Here is an 18,720-nt window from a genome sequence, read left to right as displayed (position 1 = left end):
AGGATTTTTCTCAAATCTTCTACCGTATAAAGAAAATCCACCAACAGCGCGCTTTTGCGTTCTTGACAGTTGAAATATATCGATATGCATCAGGCAATAAGAAACCTCGGCTTATTTATTGCGAGTTTCGACTAATGACTAACTTCAAGACTGTCATGAACTTACTATGTATTTTGATATGTAAAGCGCAGCGTTGAATGTAATTAAATAAAGTATTTTAGTACTATTAGTCTATATATCTTGAAAGTGGTAAAAAAATAAATTAGAAAGTATTTAATATTATTTGACGTACATAATTTATTATTAATTTATTAATACATGATCAAATGTGTGCAGAATGTTACTTATATCAATAAATACTCAGATTTTATAAATCCTCGCAACTGGCAGCACTAGCTGTCGGTATCTTTGATCCGCATGGCCTAAAGGTCTAGACACCAGGCCATAAACTCAAAAAAAAAAAAAACTTTAATCCGCCATCTTGTTGTGAGTCGTGAGCTTAAGCTGTTTGCGTCCTTTTATTATGTATATTGTGCTTGTGAATATTTAAAATATAAATTGGTGATTTTGTCATAAGCGGACAGGTAGGCATTAACCTTTTTTCTTGTCTTCACTATTAATTGCAATAACTCAGCCTGACAAAGTAATGTGATGTGTAAATCTTTCGGTTAAATGTTTATTGTTTACCCTTATATTTTTCATGTCATATAATAGTGTAGTATCAACTATCATACAGAAAACCGTAAACTTTCTTGACATCTTTGTTCAAGGTTGTTGTACAAAATATAAAAGTTAGAATATGTGAAAGTGATTTTATGTATAAGGTAGTACATAAAACTATTACTTGGCATAATTTTTAGAATGTAAAAATTCATAGCCGGTATTTTTAAAACATTTTAATTTTAACATAATATAGTCAAACTATATTTAAACCTTATCTAGTTTTTCGATTGCTCTAAATGTGCAGCATTAGAGAATATTATGTTTGTAGTCTATAAAACTACTACAAGAATAAATTGTTAGGGTGTTACATATTTTCACCATAATTTTCAGTACTACTATAGTATAGATAAAGAATATGGAAATCATATTTGTAGTAGTCTTTATTTATTTGTGTATACTTATTAATGGTTTAATATGCTATTTCTACACAGTAAATGAACAGCAACAGCAACAAACACGATGGCTCTCAGTCAGCCAGATCTTCACATGCAACACCAGCTACTAATGGCACAAGAAATGTTACCAATAATAAAAAACCAGATACATGTAGAGATTACATGTGGGGAAAATGTACTAAAGGTAGTTCCTGTAGATTTAGACATGAATTGGATTTTGAGAAAATAAAAAAAACTGTCAAGTTCTGTCATGACTATCAAAACAGAGCTCCATGCACCAGGGAAGTTTGTACATTTATCCATGCAACTAAGGATGAAGAGACATTATTTTTAACTACGGGTAAACTGCCTAAAGTTCTAGCAGAGAGACATGCTAATATCTCTTCGGCTGAAACAATACCACAGATTGCTATGTATATCCAAGAGTCTTTAGCTGGACCACCACCGCCACCACCACCCCCACAACCAGAACCACAGCCATCTTCTTCTGTTAATGGACCCCAACTAACGTATAATATGGGACAAATGGCTCCACCAATGCAGCCGGGAATGGGTATGGGGTCTATGCACATCAGACCGATAAATATGGGGCCAATTCCACCACAAATGATGTCAATGCCGGGACCTTCTATGGTTGCTCCACCACCTCCAGCAATTCCAATGCAACATTTACCTCCTCCTCCACCTCCACCTCCACCCCCAACTCAGAGCTCTACAAGCTCTTCACTGTCGACACCTCCAGTATATACAGGTATATATATTATTTTAAGTATATATTCTATTTTATTATTGATAACCTTAATGTACAATACAGTAACATTGGAGATTTTAAAATATTACATTTACTATATCATACAATATATCTTGTAAAGCAAGAAAAAAAAGGGTGTGTGTACTTATGTATGCGCGTAAGAAGTTATACTTCTTTGGCATTATTAAAAATAGTTTTTGATTGCATTCAAATAATTAATAACAATTAAATAATCAAAGAATGGAAAAGGAGTCATTATAGTCAATAAAGTTCAGTTTACATTTGAAAAATTAAATAAATAAATATTTATTATTTATTCTCTTACATTAAGTGTAACTGTGTGTAGTGTTGTTTTTAAATTAGGTCCAATGCCGTAGCATCTTCTGTGGGCAACTTCATTCTGTTAATTTTGTGTCACGGTGCGCGCGAATCGTAAAATTTCACTCTCATCAATTTTTCATAACGCGCCTAAAGAAGTATAACTTCAAAAACTTTTCTTTTATTGTTTTAGCACCTCCGCCACCAACTATGAGGGTTTCGCTAAATCAAGACCTACCACGACCTGCGACTCCAAAGTATGACTCTTATGTGAAATATTAGTAATACTTCCGCAATGCATTTTCTTTGTAACAAAAAATTTACTTTTTAGACTAAATATGGACAGGTTTGATCCAAGTAAGCCACCTCCACCCTTCATACCAAATACAAGTTTAAAGCGTCCTTCCGTTAGTGATAATATGAAAGGTAAGATATTTCATGCTTATTGTACTGTTAACCATGCGAACACAAGCATAGCGAGTTATATTACTAAAATTGACATAGACGAAAGGATAAAAGTAAAAAATTGCTTACTTGGAATCTCTTTTATACCTCCAATAGAATATGTCGTGCTTTCATTCATAACTAAATTATAAACTCATTCTTCACTACTACTACTATTGTGTCATTTATGTCGTGCAATTTAATAGCAAGAGCTTTGCGATAATTGACTTTGTTCTCAGCCGGTCCCAGCAAAATCAGAAAGGAAGAGGAAGCTTTAGTCGAAGACGTGGCGTGCGATCCGTGTCGTCAGCGACAAATAAGGTTTGAATGATATGCAAAAGCAAATGCTTTGCGAATCCTTAGATCTTTTAATAAAATTCATAATAACACAGGTCTGCGATGGTGGTTATAACTTTGAACGCACTGATTTGCAAAATTGTAAAAATTTTATAACTACTTATGAAATTGTTTTTATATTTTATTAATGTATGCAAAACTGAACGTTTTACTTTACGGTAATAATTTACTTGTACACGTAGAGCGACAGATTTTGATATTTGCGAAAATTTTATAAATGAATATGCATCCTACATTTGTAAAATATTAAGCGACAGCAGATTTATACCTTCGCAGATCTGTGGAATTTTAGAAATATTTTTTTACAAAACTATTTATTTAACTATTTCATTGTGAATGTATAACATGGGAGTCGAAGACACGACCTACGGCATCGCAAAATAACTAATGTGTTAGACAAGTACTGAATACGTTTTAACGTACTACTTTTGTTTTATTGCGAAACAATATTTGATCGAATGGTCTAAGGACGTACAAAATTAGGACGATTTTACAGAAATGTTACTTTAGCGAACAAAGCAAAGAATAATCAAAATGATTAGAATTAAATAACCACAGTTTTGACATCACCAAACAAGAATTTGTAGTTTACTTTTTTCACTATCATAAATAGGGAATGCAAATTTCTAACTACAAAAAGCTTTTGCGTTATAATATTATGTAAGGTAGTATAATAATTATTATAAGTTCCTTTATTAAGTGATTATATACATAATTATATTATATATTTTGTATTTTGCATGCAGTAGATGTTATATTCCTTTAATGTGATTGTATTGTTAAAGTGCGAGGTACACCAGAAACGAGCTTTGGTAAAACGCAATTTTTTTAATAAATACTTAAAAATAGAATGAGAATATACGCTATAGCAAAAAACTTCAGTTTTAATAAAAATTGAGCTCTGCATCGCTAATCGATGATTTGTTTAGACAATTAACATAAATTTATTGACATGAAAGACTGCGAAGCGTTGCTTATATTATAGATATTTGTGAACTACACTAATATATTAATGAAATATAAAGATTTTATATAGAATGTATTTTATTTGAATATAATAATTATTACATTAAGTTATATATGTGTTTAAATCAAATATTACTATTCCAGAATCGACGTTTATCGAAAGGAATCAGAAAAGATGTATGCTCGTGTTGATTTTCAAAAATTAATGTACAAAAAGAAATATGAGGAATATCAACGTAAGGAGGAGATATTAAAAATCCTATTAAACCCTGAAATATATAAAATTATTGAGGATTTGTTGTTGAATGAGGTTGGCGTCTTATTTGATGTAATATGTTATAATCGTTACTTATTTGGAAACATCTATCATTTATTATCTGATTGATTACAGGAGAGCCCGCAAGTACAAGAATCGGACAATCACAATGCTATTGTAAGTAAATCTTTCTATAGTTCACACATTCATATGTAGTTTTTATGTGATTATATTTAATTTTTTATATAACCTCATTCGGTAATATTCTAAATATGAAATGAAATACAGATTTTTATTGGCATATTTTATTAACATACTTCTTTAAGAAAATTAAAGCATTATTCACCTAACAAAACAATGCTTTAAAACAATTTTTTAATTATTAAAGTACAATGTGTCCCGACCAAGGAGGTTTCAATTCAATTTAAGTACACATTATCTGTGGTGAGCTCGCCGCGCGCGCAACGCGCTGGTTCCGAGCCAATAGACCAATAACAGACTTAGAATAAATAATTTGTTCTTTTATATTGCATTTTATTTAATGTAGCTACCTATAGCCATGAGATTAAATAAAGTAGTGTGTGCAACTGCATATAATTAGGTATTAAAACACTCGCGTAATCTTATGTTTTAATACCCTCTCTTATATGACAGTTGCATAAACTATTAATATCTTATTGTGTCGTTTAAAATAAATTATAGGTCGGTTATCGAAAGCTGGAGCGTTCACAGTACTCACACTAATGCAATTTCACCATACAGTGTGTTTAAAAATATGACTTTTTTGCCAAGCTATATATTTTAGTCTACTATGGTTTAAGTAAGGTTGGGTGGGTTGTAAATGAATAAAAATGTGTCAAATACATATAAATATTGTGTACATACGAGGGTGGATCCAAAAGTTCTAAGCCCGACCAAGAACGTAAAAGAGTAGTTTGTGTAAATAATTTTTCATTTTTCGACATAAGCTCCATCTAGCTCAACACACTTCACTTTTACTTCACTAACAATTCTTTCAATACTCCTCTTAGAAACCCCAGTCGCATCTGATGTCAAATTAAAAATAACATTTTTCATTAAACTGTTTTTATTAAGATGCTTAAAATAATTAAAAACATTATGCACCATTTCACGAGATTGTCCTGGTAATGTTTAGACGGAATGTATTTCATAAGAAATTTTTTTCAAAGTATTCTAACCTCCAACCAAATAAGTAAACAATTACAGACAAAATAATAATGAGAAAAAAGATCATCATGTACAGTAAAGATCGACATAAACAGTAGCAAAACAATAACTGTGACAAGCTTGAGCGCGAGAGAGACGGACAGTCATTTCATGATGCGTATTCAGTTTGACATAACGCCTCGCGCTTATTCACAGACACTACTACATAAGCACAAAGTGTAAATGTGTTGAAGCCTCCAGCTTTAGATAACATACCAATACTCATATTTTTTCAACACATCGTTAACATTATTTGAAAAAAAAGGGGCAAAACAGTACTTAGATTAATGTGTTTAATTTAGTGTTTATGAATATCTATATAAGGTACTAAGGTATCAGAAATAAAGAAAATAATTGGGATTCCTCGTAAGCACAGTAGACTTTCCCGTTTGTCTAAATTCTTAGCATTTACGTAGATAATGGTCTCAAAGTAAATAATTCCGTTAAATTTTCTATTGTTTCAATGAATAAATTATAATAATCTTTAATGATTTTTACAGGGCGACTTAACACCTCCAAGAACAGTAGAATCTCTAGGTACATTGATGACTTGGCCTAATAATGTAAATAATTCAATACAAAACTCTTTATTATTTGCGGAACATTTACGTGATGGTACATATTTTTTGTATTTGATTTCGATAATTGATTTTGAATTTGACACCAATTTAACGTATGAAATTTATAGGTAACAAAAAAAGGGATGCCCAATCTGAATATAACCATAATAACACAAACCGTCAAGAAACACAAGTATCATATAGCCAAAGTTTATCGGTTCCTACAACAAGCAAAACTCAAAGTTCGAATCCTGGTAAAAATGTTCCGACCACAGCTTCAACCTCATACTTCTATTATAATATGCCGCCGCCTATAACGAGACCGTTCATGACGCCATCGACTTCTATGGCTCCAACTGCAGGTATGTTTTATTTCTTCGTCTGACAATTTATACTAAACAAAAAAAAAATACTACTAATTTGCGGTTTAAAACTTTGCGAATAATGTTTTTTTTAAACTTGTTATCACTAAGCAAACTTTTTGTAATCTTCAGTGACTTTTTAAAGTTACTTAATTTTATATTTAAGGCTTGTATACTGTTGCTGTTGCGATAATTTCTTTCACAGGTTTTTTATCAATCTGTATGTTTTTATTTTTAGCACCGCATAGCGAGATTTTTTTTCCAAAGGTGGAAGTGGCCTTAATTCTCATGTGTATGGGAACCGATGGCATCAACTACTTACACAAGTAAATAATATAAAATATTGCAATATTAGTCATAACAATGAGCACTCAGCATCGGAACTTTTCAAATTCCTTAAAGGCTTATCTTACCAACAAAACTTGTGATTTCACCCAATCCATTATTCTATTGCACGCGTTAAATATACTTATAAATATATTTAACGTTCTTTTATAAAATATCAATCAAATCTGCAAGCTAAAAATATATTCGTATTCTTCTAATAATATAAAGAGATTATTTCATCAAATGGTTAAGCTCATTAGTGATCCAATCGTGAAATAGTTAAATTCTTCTACGCTGGCTATAGCTTTATTTTGGTAAAGCAAAAATCAGACCTAGTTAGGCAGGCTAAGACTGAAGCGAAGCGCAAGTTATTTTTGCTAATGCCAATGCGAATCATCAATATATGTATAAGGTAATGTAAAATAAGGCCCATGATGGTCCGAACACTTTTTGTGTAATTTAAGAATGATCATTAACACGTCAGAAGCTTGTATACGACACGTTCACAAACATGATGGGTACACTGGTGCGATATGTTGCTTAGAGAATATTAACGGGTTCTTGATATTTTGAGCAGCCAATACTTAAGAAAATTAAAAATAACAATTTTTATCAATCCTATTAATTTGTCCTTTTCATCTAATATGCTTTTTTTACCTTGCATAGCGGCATTTCTATAAATCTCTTGACTGTGTGATTTTTAGATTATGCTCTTGCCTGCGAATTGCTATTTTTATCTATTTGCGATCCGTTTTTGCGTTGCTAATAGTATATGTTTACAATACAAATTAATTTATCAAAATTTTACTTCTCACACATACCTATACGAGGGGCGGTCAAAAAGTTCACAGAATGGCGGGGTTGGTGGGGGGTGAGTTTACTCGTCCAGTCTCACTCATATAATTGAGGGACCAATTTTCAGCCCAATCGGGTCATTATCTTTTGAGTTATCAACGAGTAAACAAGTAAATCGGGAAGAGACTAGCCAATATGAAAATTGGACATTGCGCCATTATAAAATTCCTTACCAAACATGGAAAGACATCTCGAACCATCTTACAAGAGATGTAAGCTGTTTATGGGGACTCCGCTCTTGGTAAAACCTTGATTTATAAATGGCACGCCCTTTTCAAACAAGGAGGGGACTCCTTCGAAGACGACATCGACCTGGACGGCCGATTGAGGCTACATCGCCAGAAATAGTAGAAAAAGTTAAATAGGCTGAAGATTGAACAGCTTGCAACATTCATCAACCTCTCGGTATGAGTAAAGTCTGTGCAAGATGGGTCCCGAGAATGCTTTCTGCGCAATAAAACCGTGAGTGGTTAGAAAGTTGGTCCCCAATTGTAACTGGTGATGAAACTTGGGTTGGTGGTTTTTGTCTCAATTTGGTGCCTTTTGCACGACAATGCGCCCGGGCACACCAGCCATGTTGCGAAGGATGCCATTCACCGATGCTGTTTCGAACAACTACGTCACAAATTATTTGTTCCCAAAAATGAAGCAAAATCCTGAGAGGAAAAAAGTTATGCGACGATGTTGAAGTGAAGTCGGCAATTTCGACCTATTTTGACGACCAAGACAAATCTTTTTTTTCGACGATCTGATAAATGTATTAGGGGAAAGGGAGAATATATTGAAAAGGAAGTTTCATTTCATTATTCCCTTCCCTGTCATTCCGCGAACTTTTTGACCGCCTCTCGTATAAGTATAAAGTGTTGGTTGTTACGAGTTTGAGTTTTTGCATTTGGATTTTTTGATTTTAATAGTAGAACTATTTGCGAAATATTTTTAAAAGCTTGTATAGAAGTCAAAGTGAGTGCATGCGTTCATTCATTTTATATTTAAAGAAAAATGCGATAACCCATGAATCATTATCATCAACAATGACGCGAAAGCTTCATGATCCTGATACATATTTATATTTTAGGCACTTCATTGATGGCATACCAACATAATGGAATGCAGGGACCTTCACAGGCTATGACAAAGCCGTCAACGTCTGCTCCGCCTGCACCATCCAAGCCAAACAATCAATCAAATCAAAAATCGGCTCCATACCCTCCGCCGACGTCTTATTATAATTCTTATCAATAGCATTGGGGTAAGTGTGGATATATGTTAAGGTGCTTCTTAATTGGACGAAAAAAGAACTAACGCTTGTCCCTCTTTTATTGTTTTAAGATGCAAAAATTTATATGTAATTTTTATTTTGTTTTCAAAGTTATATAAAGGGGTCGCTACCAGCGAATGAAAAATAAATATGTATGTATATTTGAGAATTATTGAATTAAGTTCAAACAAAGACATGCATACATAACTAAAATAAGTATGAGATTTAAAAAATGTAACTCATGCTAATATAGTAGTTTTTTTTTGTATCAGGGGGTACTTTTGCCTACAATTTTTCATAACCAAAAGAAGGAATTGTTGTTTTTCTTCCTCTGTGGTAAATAGTGAATTAAATCCTTCAAAAAATGCTATGCCGCGTTCCACAATGTCTTTTATAGATCATGTAGAACGTACTAATTATCTGGAAGCTTATCTTCATCTTATTCCCAAAGACGTAAGAGGTTCTTTTTACAAAAATGCATACAGAATTCCCAGGATTTTAAAATATCGTATTTGTTGCTGGACACAAAATCCCCAATGTTTTTTCTTCGATGTGGTATATTCTTTACCTACCATCATTCAGTGCAATCACCATTTTTTTGTTGCTTTCAAGAGAAACTCCGTCATCAAAAAAAGCAAGCGCAACAAGTTCGTCGGACTGATACCACAAATGCCTCACAAACTTCGCTGCTTATCAATTGAACTTTGTTTATATTTTCAAATTTCTTAAGATTTTCAACAGCCACATATCATTCCTTGGTGTTGGTACGTTACCACGCCACGGTAACTTGACATCTTACGTCGAAAACGCAAATTTAATTATTGCAAGCGTCAACGGTTCCTTGTAATGGTTTAGCTGCTTTTCAACAAATGCTGCCTGCTATTTTTTCTACGAATCTTAAAGCTTCAGGGTCTGTAGAAACAATACGAAACTTATTCTAGACAATGCTAGGCCAAGAAAATTTAAATCAATACTTCTGGTCCAGTTGATGGACCTAGCAAACACTAGGTTTACTATGATTACTTCTAGCAGTATTTCCATTATTTGATGACAGGCCAACCAAAGAGCATCTTCTTTCATATTTAGCTCTAGAATGCAAGTACGCAGGTCTTAAATCATTTTTCACCGCAGTGGTGTCCAATCAAAAGCGTTTTATTTGCATGCCACTATTGGCATGAAGACATGAACTGAAGCAGACGCTTCCCCAGTTCCTTGTACGAATTTTATCATGTATAAATGATGAATAAAACTGTTTTATGTACATTGAGCTGCAAGTTATAATCACAAGTTTTACAAACTTTGGCACATTGTAGCGACCCCTTACGTATTAAGAAATAAATAAAAAATATTGGTTCGTTATTTTAGTAACTTAGTAATTTTCATATGTTGAAAAATGAGAAGCATCCTAACCTATTATATATAAAGCAAAAATGTATTTATTAAAATTCACGTTTTGATTCAGTATATAAAAAAAATAAACTATTGTTAAATTAATTCAGCTCCACAAAGTTGTAGCTTTTAATTGGTCTATGTAAAATAACATTTGTCCTTATTAAATGTTTCAGATAATGTTGGATGCATATGCATGGTGGGCGGGAGCTAGCGTCGTTGACAGGTGTAAATATATGAACGTTAATTTAAGATTAAGCTAATTTTAAGACGATAACTGAACTTGACATGTTGCAATGTGATACAATCTGAATTTTAAAAGACTATGAGTATGTTGACGTGTACTACGGATTTATATCAAAATCCATGCTGTATAAATATGATTATATATAATAGTTTTTAAAAGTATTTGATTACAGGATATGCTTTTATAATGTGACATTTAGACTAGTAAATTATCTTTACAATATGTTTTTTTTATGAATTACAATATCATTATTTGAATGTCCTTGTATTTAATTAATTCAATTTCTTGTTAACAATATTAAAGATCGGATATTACTATTTATTTGTCCATCGTGCTGTTACGGTCCCAATTCACGTGTATTGCATTCACGTGTATTATGTCACTATACAACATATATTATTGTTCACAATTTAAATTTTATTTTTGTATCGCTATATAGCGCCTACTTAGCAATAAATATAAATACAAGAGTTAACACAGGAATATCTCAAGTGCCTTGAAACATCGAAATAAGGTGCGATGTAAGCAAAAGCAATGCGTTTTGATTATTCTTCCATAAAATAGGTTTAAGATATATGATTATAAATAAGGATATCACAATATAAAAAAAATTCTATGAATTTGTGATTTAATATAATTATGATCGCCTTAACACGGCCGCATTCCATAGAGCCGACATTCAAATATTCATATATGTAATATGTATATATATATAATAGAAGTCACAAGCCCTAGGTAGTATACAATTACTTAATTAAAGTAATAAATAAGAAATGATAAAACTTGTGCCTCCACAATATATTATCTGTTGATTAAAGGAAATAATTTCGGAATTTTAACAAAAGTATCAATTGTAAATGTATATTTTTTTAATGTATATGGAATCTAGCCACAAATATAAATTTTAATTTAATCATAACTACCTAGTACAGCCATAAGTTCTGTTACAAATGAAACATGCGATTTTTTTTCAAATAAAGTAATGTAATGTTATCACACTGTTTCCAAGGGATATTTCGCCACTGCATGCTTCAAAGATTTTTTAAGAGACTAATGTCGCCGTATCGTTTAGCCATGTCCTATTAAACTTACCATAGTTTGAAGTCTAAAGGGTTAAGATCCGGGCTAGGTAGAGGGCCAGTCTTCAGCTCGTACAAAGTTCGGAACGTATAAAGTCTGGATTCAAGCCAGGCTTGGGTAGTTGGTGCCTTGTGACCAGGAAATTCCACGGTATATTTTTAAAAAGTGTATTGCTGAGAGGTTTCAAAACATATCCCAGACTGTATCTTGATACACATTGGCTGAAGTATTCACCCCTTTTTCACAAAAGTGTGACTCCTTGATAAGACACGCCCCACCAGACCGTCACTGACGCAGAATGATGACCACGTTGTACCTTTCAGACTTTATCATTTTGCTTGTTATAGCATTCTTCAATCATGAAAAATTTTTCATCGGTAAAGAGGATATTTCACCTGCGTATCGCGACAGAAGGATCGATCCACTCTCATTAATTGTAAATATTGATTAAGGGCATCAATCCTGGGTGTCGACGATAAGCGCCGAGCTTCCGGATTGTTTTATAATACGCGACTGAGTCCTAGAGGTTTTCATTTCTCGCGATAAGATTTTTTGCTTCCTAATGAGGTTTCGACGAATTCTGGATTTAAACAGCCTTTTTAGTTCTAACAGCACGCAGCCGCCTCGATGTTTTCTGGTCTTCGACAGACGAAGTGTTGTTGTATCTGTTGATAGTACGATGTATGAACATACGGCTGATACCAAGCTTTTGAAGTATCTGGAATATGACCGACGGCTCCATACCCACTTTGTGCAAGGGGATCATTGCATATTCTTTAACACCCCATTTCATATTGTATAATTAGATAATGAATACGAAAAAATATGTGAAATGGCGCAAAATCTAAAAACGTTTTTAAACTAATATAGGACGTGTTCCAAATTTAAAATAATTAAAGAGATGAAAAGTATCTTTTTAATGTCCTATAACCCCTAGTTGGGGCAAAGGGCGTTCGGTAGTGAGCCTCGTATTTTACCTAGCTCCAAGTCTTTCCGGCTCCCCAACTTCCTACCCCTAAATAATATAGGACGTGTTCCAAATTTAAAATAATTAAAGAGATGAAAAGTATGTATATAACAGTATTTATGGCCAGACTAGTTATAATATAAGAACTAGTCACATCGTTTTAGTATGGTAGTGTTCACTTTATATTTAAAATTTCATTTACAATGGGCTAATTTCATTGCTATTTATTTATACAGTGTTATCAAATCAATTTAATAAAAAATATCCAAAATGTGTTTTGGATTGCTGAAGATCTTTTGAATTGTGTCTTGTAAAACATGAAAAGTCAGATATTTTAATAAATTCTAATATCATCGTTATTATTAATTTTGTGTAAATATAATATTACGGCTTAGTTTACGTAATGTAAATGTAATTTTTTATGACTTGAGAAATAAGTACGCATTGCCGGGTGTAAATAGTTGCCGAACAAAATAGTTTGCGGTTTTATTTTAATTTCCCATTGGTTCTTTTTAAAACAGAAATACTTGTTACGGTTATTAAACCCGGAATTAAATAAAAATATGGGAGAATTCTTTGTTACTTACGGTTGAAGTAGTTTTTACGATTTACACCCGGTATTTGAGAAACTCGCATGTTAATAAAATATTTTGTTTAGGCTGGTAATTTCGTATCTTTCTCTTAATTATCATATATTTCCGCCAGAAATAGGCAAGTAGTGTCCGAGGGTGCGATTAAGAAATGAGACTTAGCGCGAACTATTATTCCCGTATGTCAAAATAGAATACATTTTTGACGTATGCGAGTGAGGCTTGGCGTTTTTTAGCCCTGTTTCTGAATTTTACCTCTAGTAAAACGACCATAACAATACTATAAATAGTAATTATGGTCGTTACTCGTCTAGACGCTACTTGCCTAATATAAAAGAGGAGTTCCTACTTGCTTATTATTACAAGTCCTTTCCAATGATTTTACGCTTTATGTATTAAAATAAAACAAAGCTAAAAGGGTATATAGGGACTAACGTAATACACCAACTCTAGTAGTAAAGTGGCTAATCTGAGCCAATAGCTAAAATAAATGTTGATATAGTATTTTTGGTGTAAATATAAAGTAACCTTATTGATGAGTGCAGCCTTGCTATTCTGTAACTTACTCTCACAGCGGATTTTGCCCGCAAATCATTCGTGAAAGTGTCATGTTACAATTTGGTATTCTAATAAAGAATAACCGCGACAAAAGCGCCGCTCAATGAGATTGTTTACATTTGTAGCTAAAATTTGACACGCTCAAAAATTGGTATTTGGCATTCTGACAATACCATTTGACATCTCATGAGAATTAAAATAGCATATTTTACGAAAAAATTATATCTATAAGCATTAAGGCCCATTTACATGATGCCATTTTCTTGTACATACCAGAGCAATAATTGAATGCAATAAATGAAGCGCAATAATTGCCGTTCAAGAATTGTATGCAACTGTTTACACTTGAAAACTTGAATGCAATTATTGTATTCAAGTATTGACAAGGAAATAATTGCACATGCCTTTTGTTTACACCAATGCAACTATTTTAAGGAGATTATTGCTTTCAAGTTTTGACTTGTCTAAACACCGGCTTGTACGTGCGTATACCATTTAATGGCGCTTTCGTGCAAGTATTGCACGTATTTGCGTTGACAAATTTTTCATTCAAGTCTTAAATATTTTAGAAGAGTGTTGGAGTTTGAATATGTTAATATTAATGTAATAAAGGCAGGCAACACTTGTCACATGTAAAGAAAAAGTTTTAGTTTAGAATATAAAGAATACCGGTTTGAATTTTATATAAAAAGATAGTTTCTGTTTTTTGTTGTCAGTACTTCTATTCTAAACGCAGATAGTGTAACATCTTTGGCTCTTTATAAACATAAATTATTGTTTTTTTTTTAATAGACGCTCACCACCAGAGCTCAGTCTACTTAAAAGATTAGAACCATCCAACAGAGAGGTATGAATATGAGTAAAAAGGTGTTTAAATTCAGTTCTGCTGATATAATAAAGTTCATTGAGATTTATCGCAGTCATGAGTGTTTATGGGATACCGAAAATGTAAATTATAAGAACCGATGCACGTAATGCTGCGCTAGCAGCATTTTCACAGGAATTTGAAGTTGACGGTTTCGGACCGAAGGAAATAACAAACAAAATAAAAAATTTAGACTAAATTAATTTTTAATTTATTTAATTTTTATTTAATTTAATTTAACACACCCTCACTCACTGCACTCATGTTTGCAAATGAAGAGATAATTGCGTACAAGAATTGCGTAAGAAATTATTGTACGTGCTGTTTACATCAATAATAGTTTTGAAAGGAAACTTTTCCCATTGATCAAGAATGTTACGTTTTGTTTAGACCATGCAACTCATTTATTGCGTCGACATAATTGTATGCTACAGGCAAGAAAATGGCATCATGTAAATGGGCCTTTAGGCTTAGTAAAATAGAACTTTGTTATTGTTGCAGAAGGCCCGTTTCCAATTTAAACCTCTATATCAGGAAAGAAATAAATTAATAATCTTTATTTCTTCTCTCACATTTACATACAACGTTATTATGATTAAACTAAAATGATAACATTTGAAAGTGTATGCGAGAGACTGGTCTCTGTAACAGGAGACCTATGTGATAGATAGCCAGCCTCTCCACCACCGGACCGGAACACGTACAATCAGGTCATTGTCATAAGATACAATAGAAAAAAATAAGTAAGTGCTAAAAGAAAACATTGCAAACGGAGTCGCAAAATTAAATTTTGTGTGTGTGCGCGCGCGCTCATATGTGTGTGTACATGCGTGTATATGTGTGGGCGAGTGGGTGTGCTACAGAGTAACAGTTATTAAATCGTCTTTCCGTTTCCGTACCTTATTACGGCTACGTACGTAATAAGGTACGGAATATTCCATTTGTTTGATCGAGTTTTGGTAGGTACGAATAAAAACAATGATGTCTTCAGTGTTAAGAATGTTTGGTGCAGGTTTTGTAGCGTTGCATAGGCTGTTGAGCTATCATTTTTCATAAATTTATGGAGTAAGTAATAGGTTATAACTAATATTGTGTTTATGAATGTGTACAAGTGTAAACTTAAATGAATGTTTTTGGAGTGTAAGTGGATGTAAACGTTGAGTAAATGAAATGAGTGTGTAAATAAATTATAACAATAATTTGTATTAAAAAGAAACATCTTAGAACTCTATCTAAATTAAGTTAAACAAGAATTAATAAATATAAACTGAATAAATACAGTAAATTTACTGTAGGTACAATAAATTCTAAAAAAGGCAGTAATATAATTTGTTTTACAAGATCATCAAGACATTTTTCGAAATCTATTACAACAGGCTTACCAGCTGCGTCCATGCGCAGGAAAACTGCCATTGGAATACCAACAAGCATACTTATATTTTTTGGCAATTTGTCGTGTTTCATACATGAGCTTCCTTTGGGCTGGTGGAAGGTGCTCATCAATATATATCGGTGTTTTTGCTCCTGGGAGCCCAAGTGTTTGAGTGTTTAACTTTTCAGGTATTGATTTTTCTTTAAAGAGTTTTCTTAATCTGGATAGTAATTCATTCCTGGTGTGAACGTAGGTGAATTCTGCAACAATGGGTCTGGCTGTTCCAGGCTTCCCTGGCAAACGGTAAATATCACGCAACTCTTTAGGGTCTATAGTTAAATCTTAAGGATAGATAGAAGACTTTCAAAGTTTTCGCTATCATAAAGCAGCAATAACTACCTTTTTAATATTCTTTGCTACTACATTTATAAAATAAGATATGGCAATGTCATTACAACATTTAAAATCAACGTCGATCACTTGGAATGGTATGAATTTAAACAATTGAAAGCTTATAATATTTGGATCCAACATACCTAACATGATTATTATACTTGTATTCTGAAAAATTTAATTGTACTTGATCAATAAAAATAATACTTTTTATATTTCATGAATGGAATTTGAAGTTATAAAACCTTAAAATATAGTTTATATTTGACATTTAAACCAACAATTTTATTATTATTTACAATGTTGCTTTGATTTATCCTATTACGTTTGACTTCAAATTTGCCATCAAACAAACAAACTTTGTTAACTGCTTTTATGGACACTGCTTATTCCTATTTATTTACTATGATAGTTATTATATTTCTAAAATGGTTTTAATAAAATTCAGTTTTTATGAATGTTAGTCAAAACATATGTAATATTATTGTTGTGTGTTTGACCTCTGAATCACTTGCAATAGTAGTTTTATGCCATCTAAAAAGTACCAACACTTGCACTTACATAAATTAATGAAGACATAAACACTAATTTGTCTTTTTTATAGATAGATACCCTTTTATTTTATAATTACTCACCTTTACTAACATTTAAGATATCTATCCATCCTGTTTAGGGTAACGATTTAAAAATCCGTCGCCCGAATTGGGGTTGCGGGGGGAGGAGGGGTGTAGTTATCACCCCCAATCAATTTCACGCGCCGGAAAAAAGTGTATTCAAATAAAAAAAACAAAAACAAAGCAGAAATAATACAACAAAACCCTTTTTTTGTTTTTTTTTACCCGGGGAAACCTGATTACGAGAAGTCGGTGTGGATGGTAGTGACAACTTCGGATTCTAACGGATATCTGCACTGTAACACTGTTCTGGCAAAATCTACATTCGAAACGGCCGTTTGCGTTTATAAAATTAATAGGGGTGTGGATAAATAATCGTTTTATTTTAAGTGAAAATCGATTATAATATTAAAAATAATCAATCATAGTTGATTTTTCATCTGCCACCTTCCGATCTGGCATTGTGTGGTCTTATAGAACCCAGACCTTATAAGGAATATTTGATATGTACATCGATGGTTACAATGCGATACATCGAATAGATCCGATGGTTTGAAGAGGTTTTGAGGTAACAGTTATTTAAAAACAAAATATTAATATTCTAACCTAACTTAATAATAATAATAATATAGCCTTTAAATTCCGAAACTCTGTCATTTTATATATCTGAACTTTAATATATTTTCACTCCAGTATATCTCGGAGTTCGGTTTGCCTCTTGGCAAAGGCCTCCTCTAACCCTTTCCACTGTTCTCTATCTTTTGCGACTCTTCTCCAGTTGTAGCCTGCTGTTAGTTTCAGTTCGTCCTACCCATCTCTTGCGTGGTCGACATCTTCTTCGTTTTCCGTCTCTAGGGTACCATTCCGTCACAATTTTGCTCCATTTTTCACGAGGGCTCCGTAGCATATGACCCGTCCATCTCCATTTCATTTGGTCAATTTTAGTGAGAATGTCTGTCACACCTGTTCTAGCTCTTATGTCTGAGTTTATTTGTTTATCTAATTTTCTTATGCTCAGCATGCTTCTTTCCATGGCTCTTTGGCAGTGTGCTAACATATGCCTATGCTGGTTAGATAGTGTCCAAGTTTCGCAGCCATAGGTAAGGCAGGGTAGGATACATGTGTTAAAGACTTTTCTCTTTATTTTTTTGCTGAAATCTGTAGTTTTCATGATCTCACTCAGTGACCAATATCTTTTCCATCCATTTGCTAATCTTTTTTTGATCTCTTTGGTAGTTATATCAGTTGGAGAGATAATTTGCCCCAGATAAATGTACTCTGCAACGTATTCTAGAGGTTGATTATTAAGTTTTATTTCGTATGGGATTGAATTTGATAGTAGCTTTGTTTTGCTTGTGTTCATTTTCAGGCCTACTTTCTCACTTTCTTTGTTTAAGTCTTGTATCATTTCTCCAAGTTTATGAGGGTTCTCTTCGAACAATACAATGTCGTCTGCAAATCGAAGATGATGTAGTTTTCTCCCATCTATATTTAGTCCAAATTCATTCCATTCTAGTTTTCGGAATATGTTTTCAAGCACAGCAGAAAATAGCTTGGGAGATAATGGGTCCCCTTGTCTGACACCTCTTTCGATTTTAAATGTCTTTCCGAGTGTTTCCATTTGTATTCTTGCATTGCAGCTAGCATATATTTGTTTTATGATTTTTATATAGGCCCGGATACTCCTTGGTTTTCTAAGCTTTCCCATATCACTTCATGTTTGATGCTGTCAAAAGCTTTGGTGTAATCTATAAAAGCCATATACACTGTTTTGTTATATCCACTGTATTTTTCTATGATTTGTTTGACTGTGTGTATATGATCTATCGTTGCGAAGTTTTTCCTA

General features: G+C 32.8%; 1 protein-coding gene across 2 annotated transcripts; it reads left to right on the top strand.

Annotated features, from left to right (window-relative positions):
* Positions 1 to 464: 464 nt before the first annotated feature.
* LOC125062243 (verprolin-like) lies at positions 465 to 13,494 on the top strand. 2 transcript variants are annotated; one of them, XM_047668030.1, is made up of 11 exons: positions 465 to 584; positions 1,155 to 1,869; positions 2,381 to 2,444; positions 2,519 to 2,613; positions 2,871 to 2,952; positions 4,099 to 4,264; positions 4,346 to 4,387; positions 5,938 to 6,052; positions 6,126 to 6,359; positions 8,617 to 8,790; positions 10,365 to 13,494. In XM_047668030.1, exons 2-10 carry the CDS (start codon positions 1,158 to 1,160, stop codon positions 8,781 to 8,783), a joined length of 1,677 nt encoding a protein of 558 aa, XP_047523986.1. In that variant the 5' UTR covers positions 465 to 584; positions 1,155 to 1,157; the 3' UTR covers positions 8,784 to 8,790; positions 10,365 to 13,494. The 2 variants fall into 2 exon arrangements, with proteins under 2 accessions (XP_047523986.1, XP_047523987.1); XM_047668031.1 differs by lacking the exon at positions 10,365 to 13,494 and adding an exon at positions 6,598 to 6,685 and having other exon boundaries at positions 8,617 to 8,784.
* Positions 13,495 to 18,720: the final 5,226 nt, after the last annotated feature.

Source organism: Pieris napi, chromosome Z (genome assembly GCF_905475465.1).
Source record: "Pieris napi chromosome Z, ilPieNapi1.2, whole genome shotgun sequence".
In the NCBI taxonomy this organism is placed as follows: domain Eukaryota; kingdom Metazoa; phylum Arthropoda; class Insecta; order Lepidoptera; family Pieridae; genus Pieris; species Pieris napi.
The sequence above is the reverse complement of the archived record's forward strand: the minus strand, read 5'-3'. Positions and strand labels throughout refer to the sequence as shown.

What these genes read in the sequence shown, in the direction of transcription:
- LOC125062243 (XM_047668030.1), top strand. Translation starts at nt 1,158, where the DNA reads ATGAACAGCAACAGCAACAAACACGATGGCTCTCAGTCAGCCAGATCT. An exon ending in CCACGACCTGCGACTCCAAA is followed by an intron (nt 2,445 to 2,518) that starts GTATGACTCTTA and finishes TTTACTTTTTAG; the next exon opens with ACTAAATATGGACAGGTTTG. An exon ending in TTCTATGGCTCCAACTGCAG is followed by an intron (nt 6,360 to 8,616) that starts GTATGTTTTATT and finishes TTTATATTTTAG; the next exon opens with GCACTTCATTGATGGCATAC.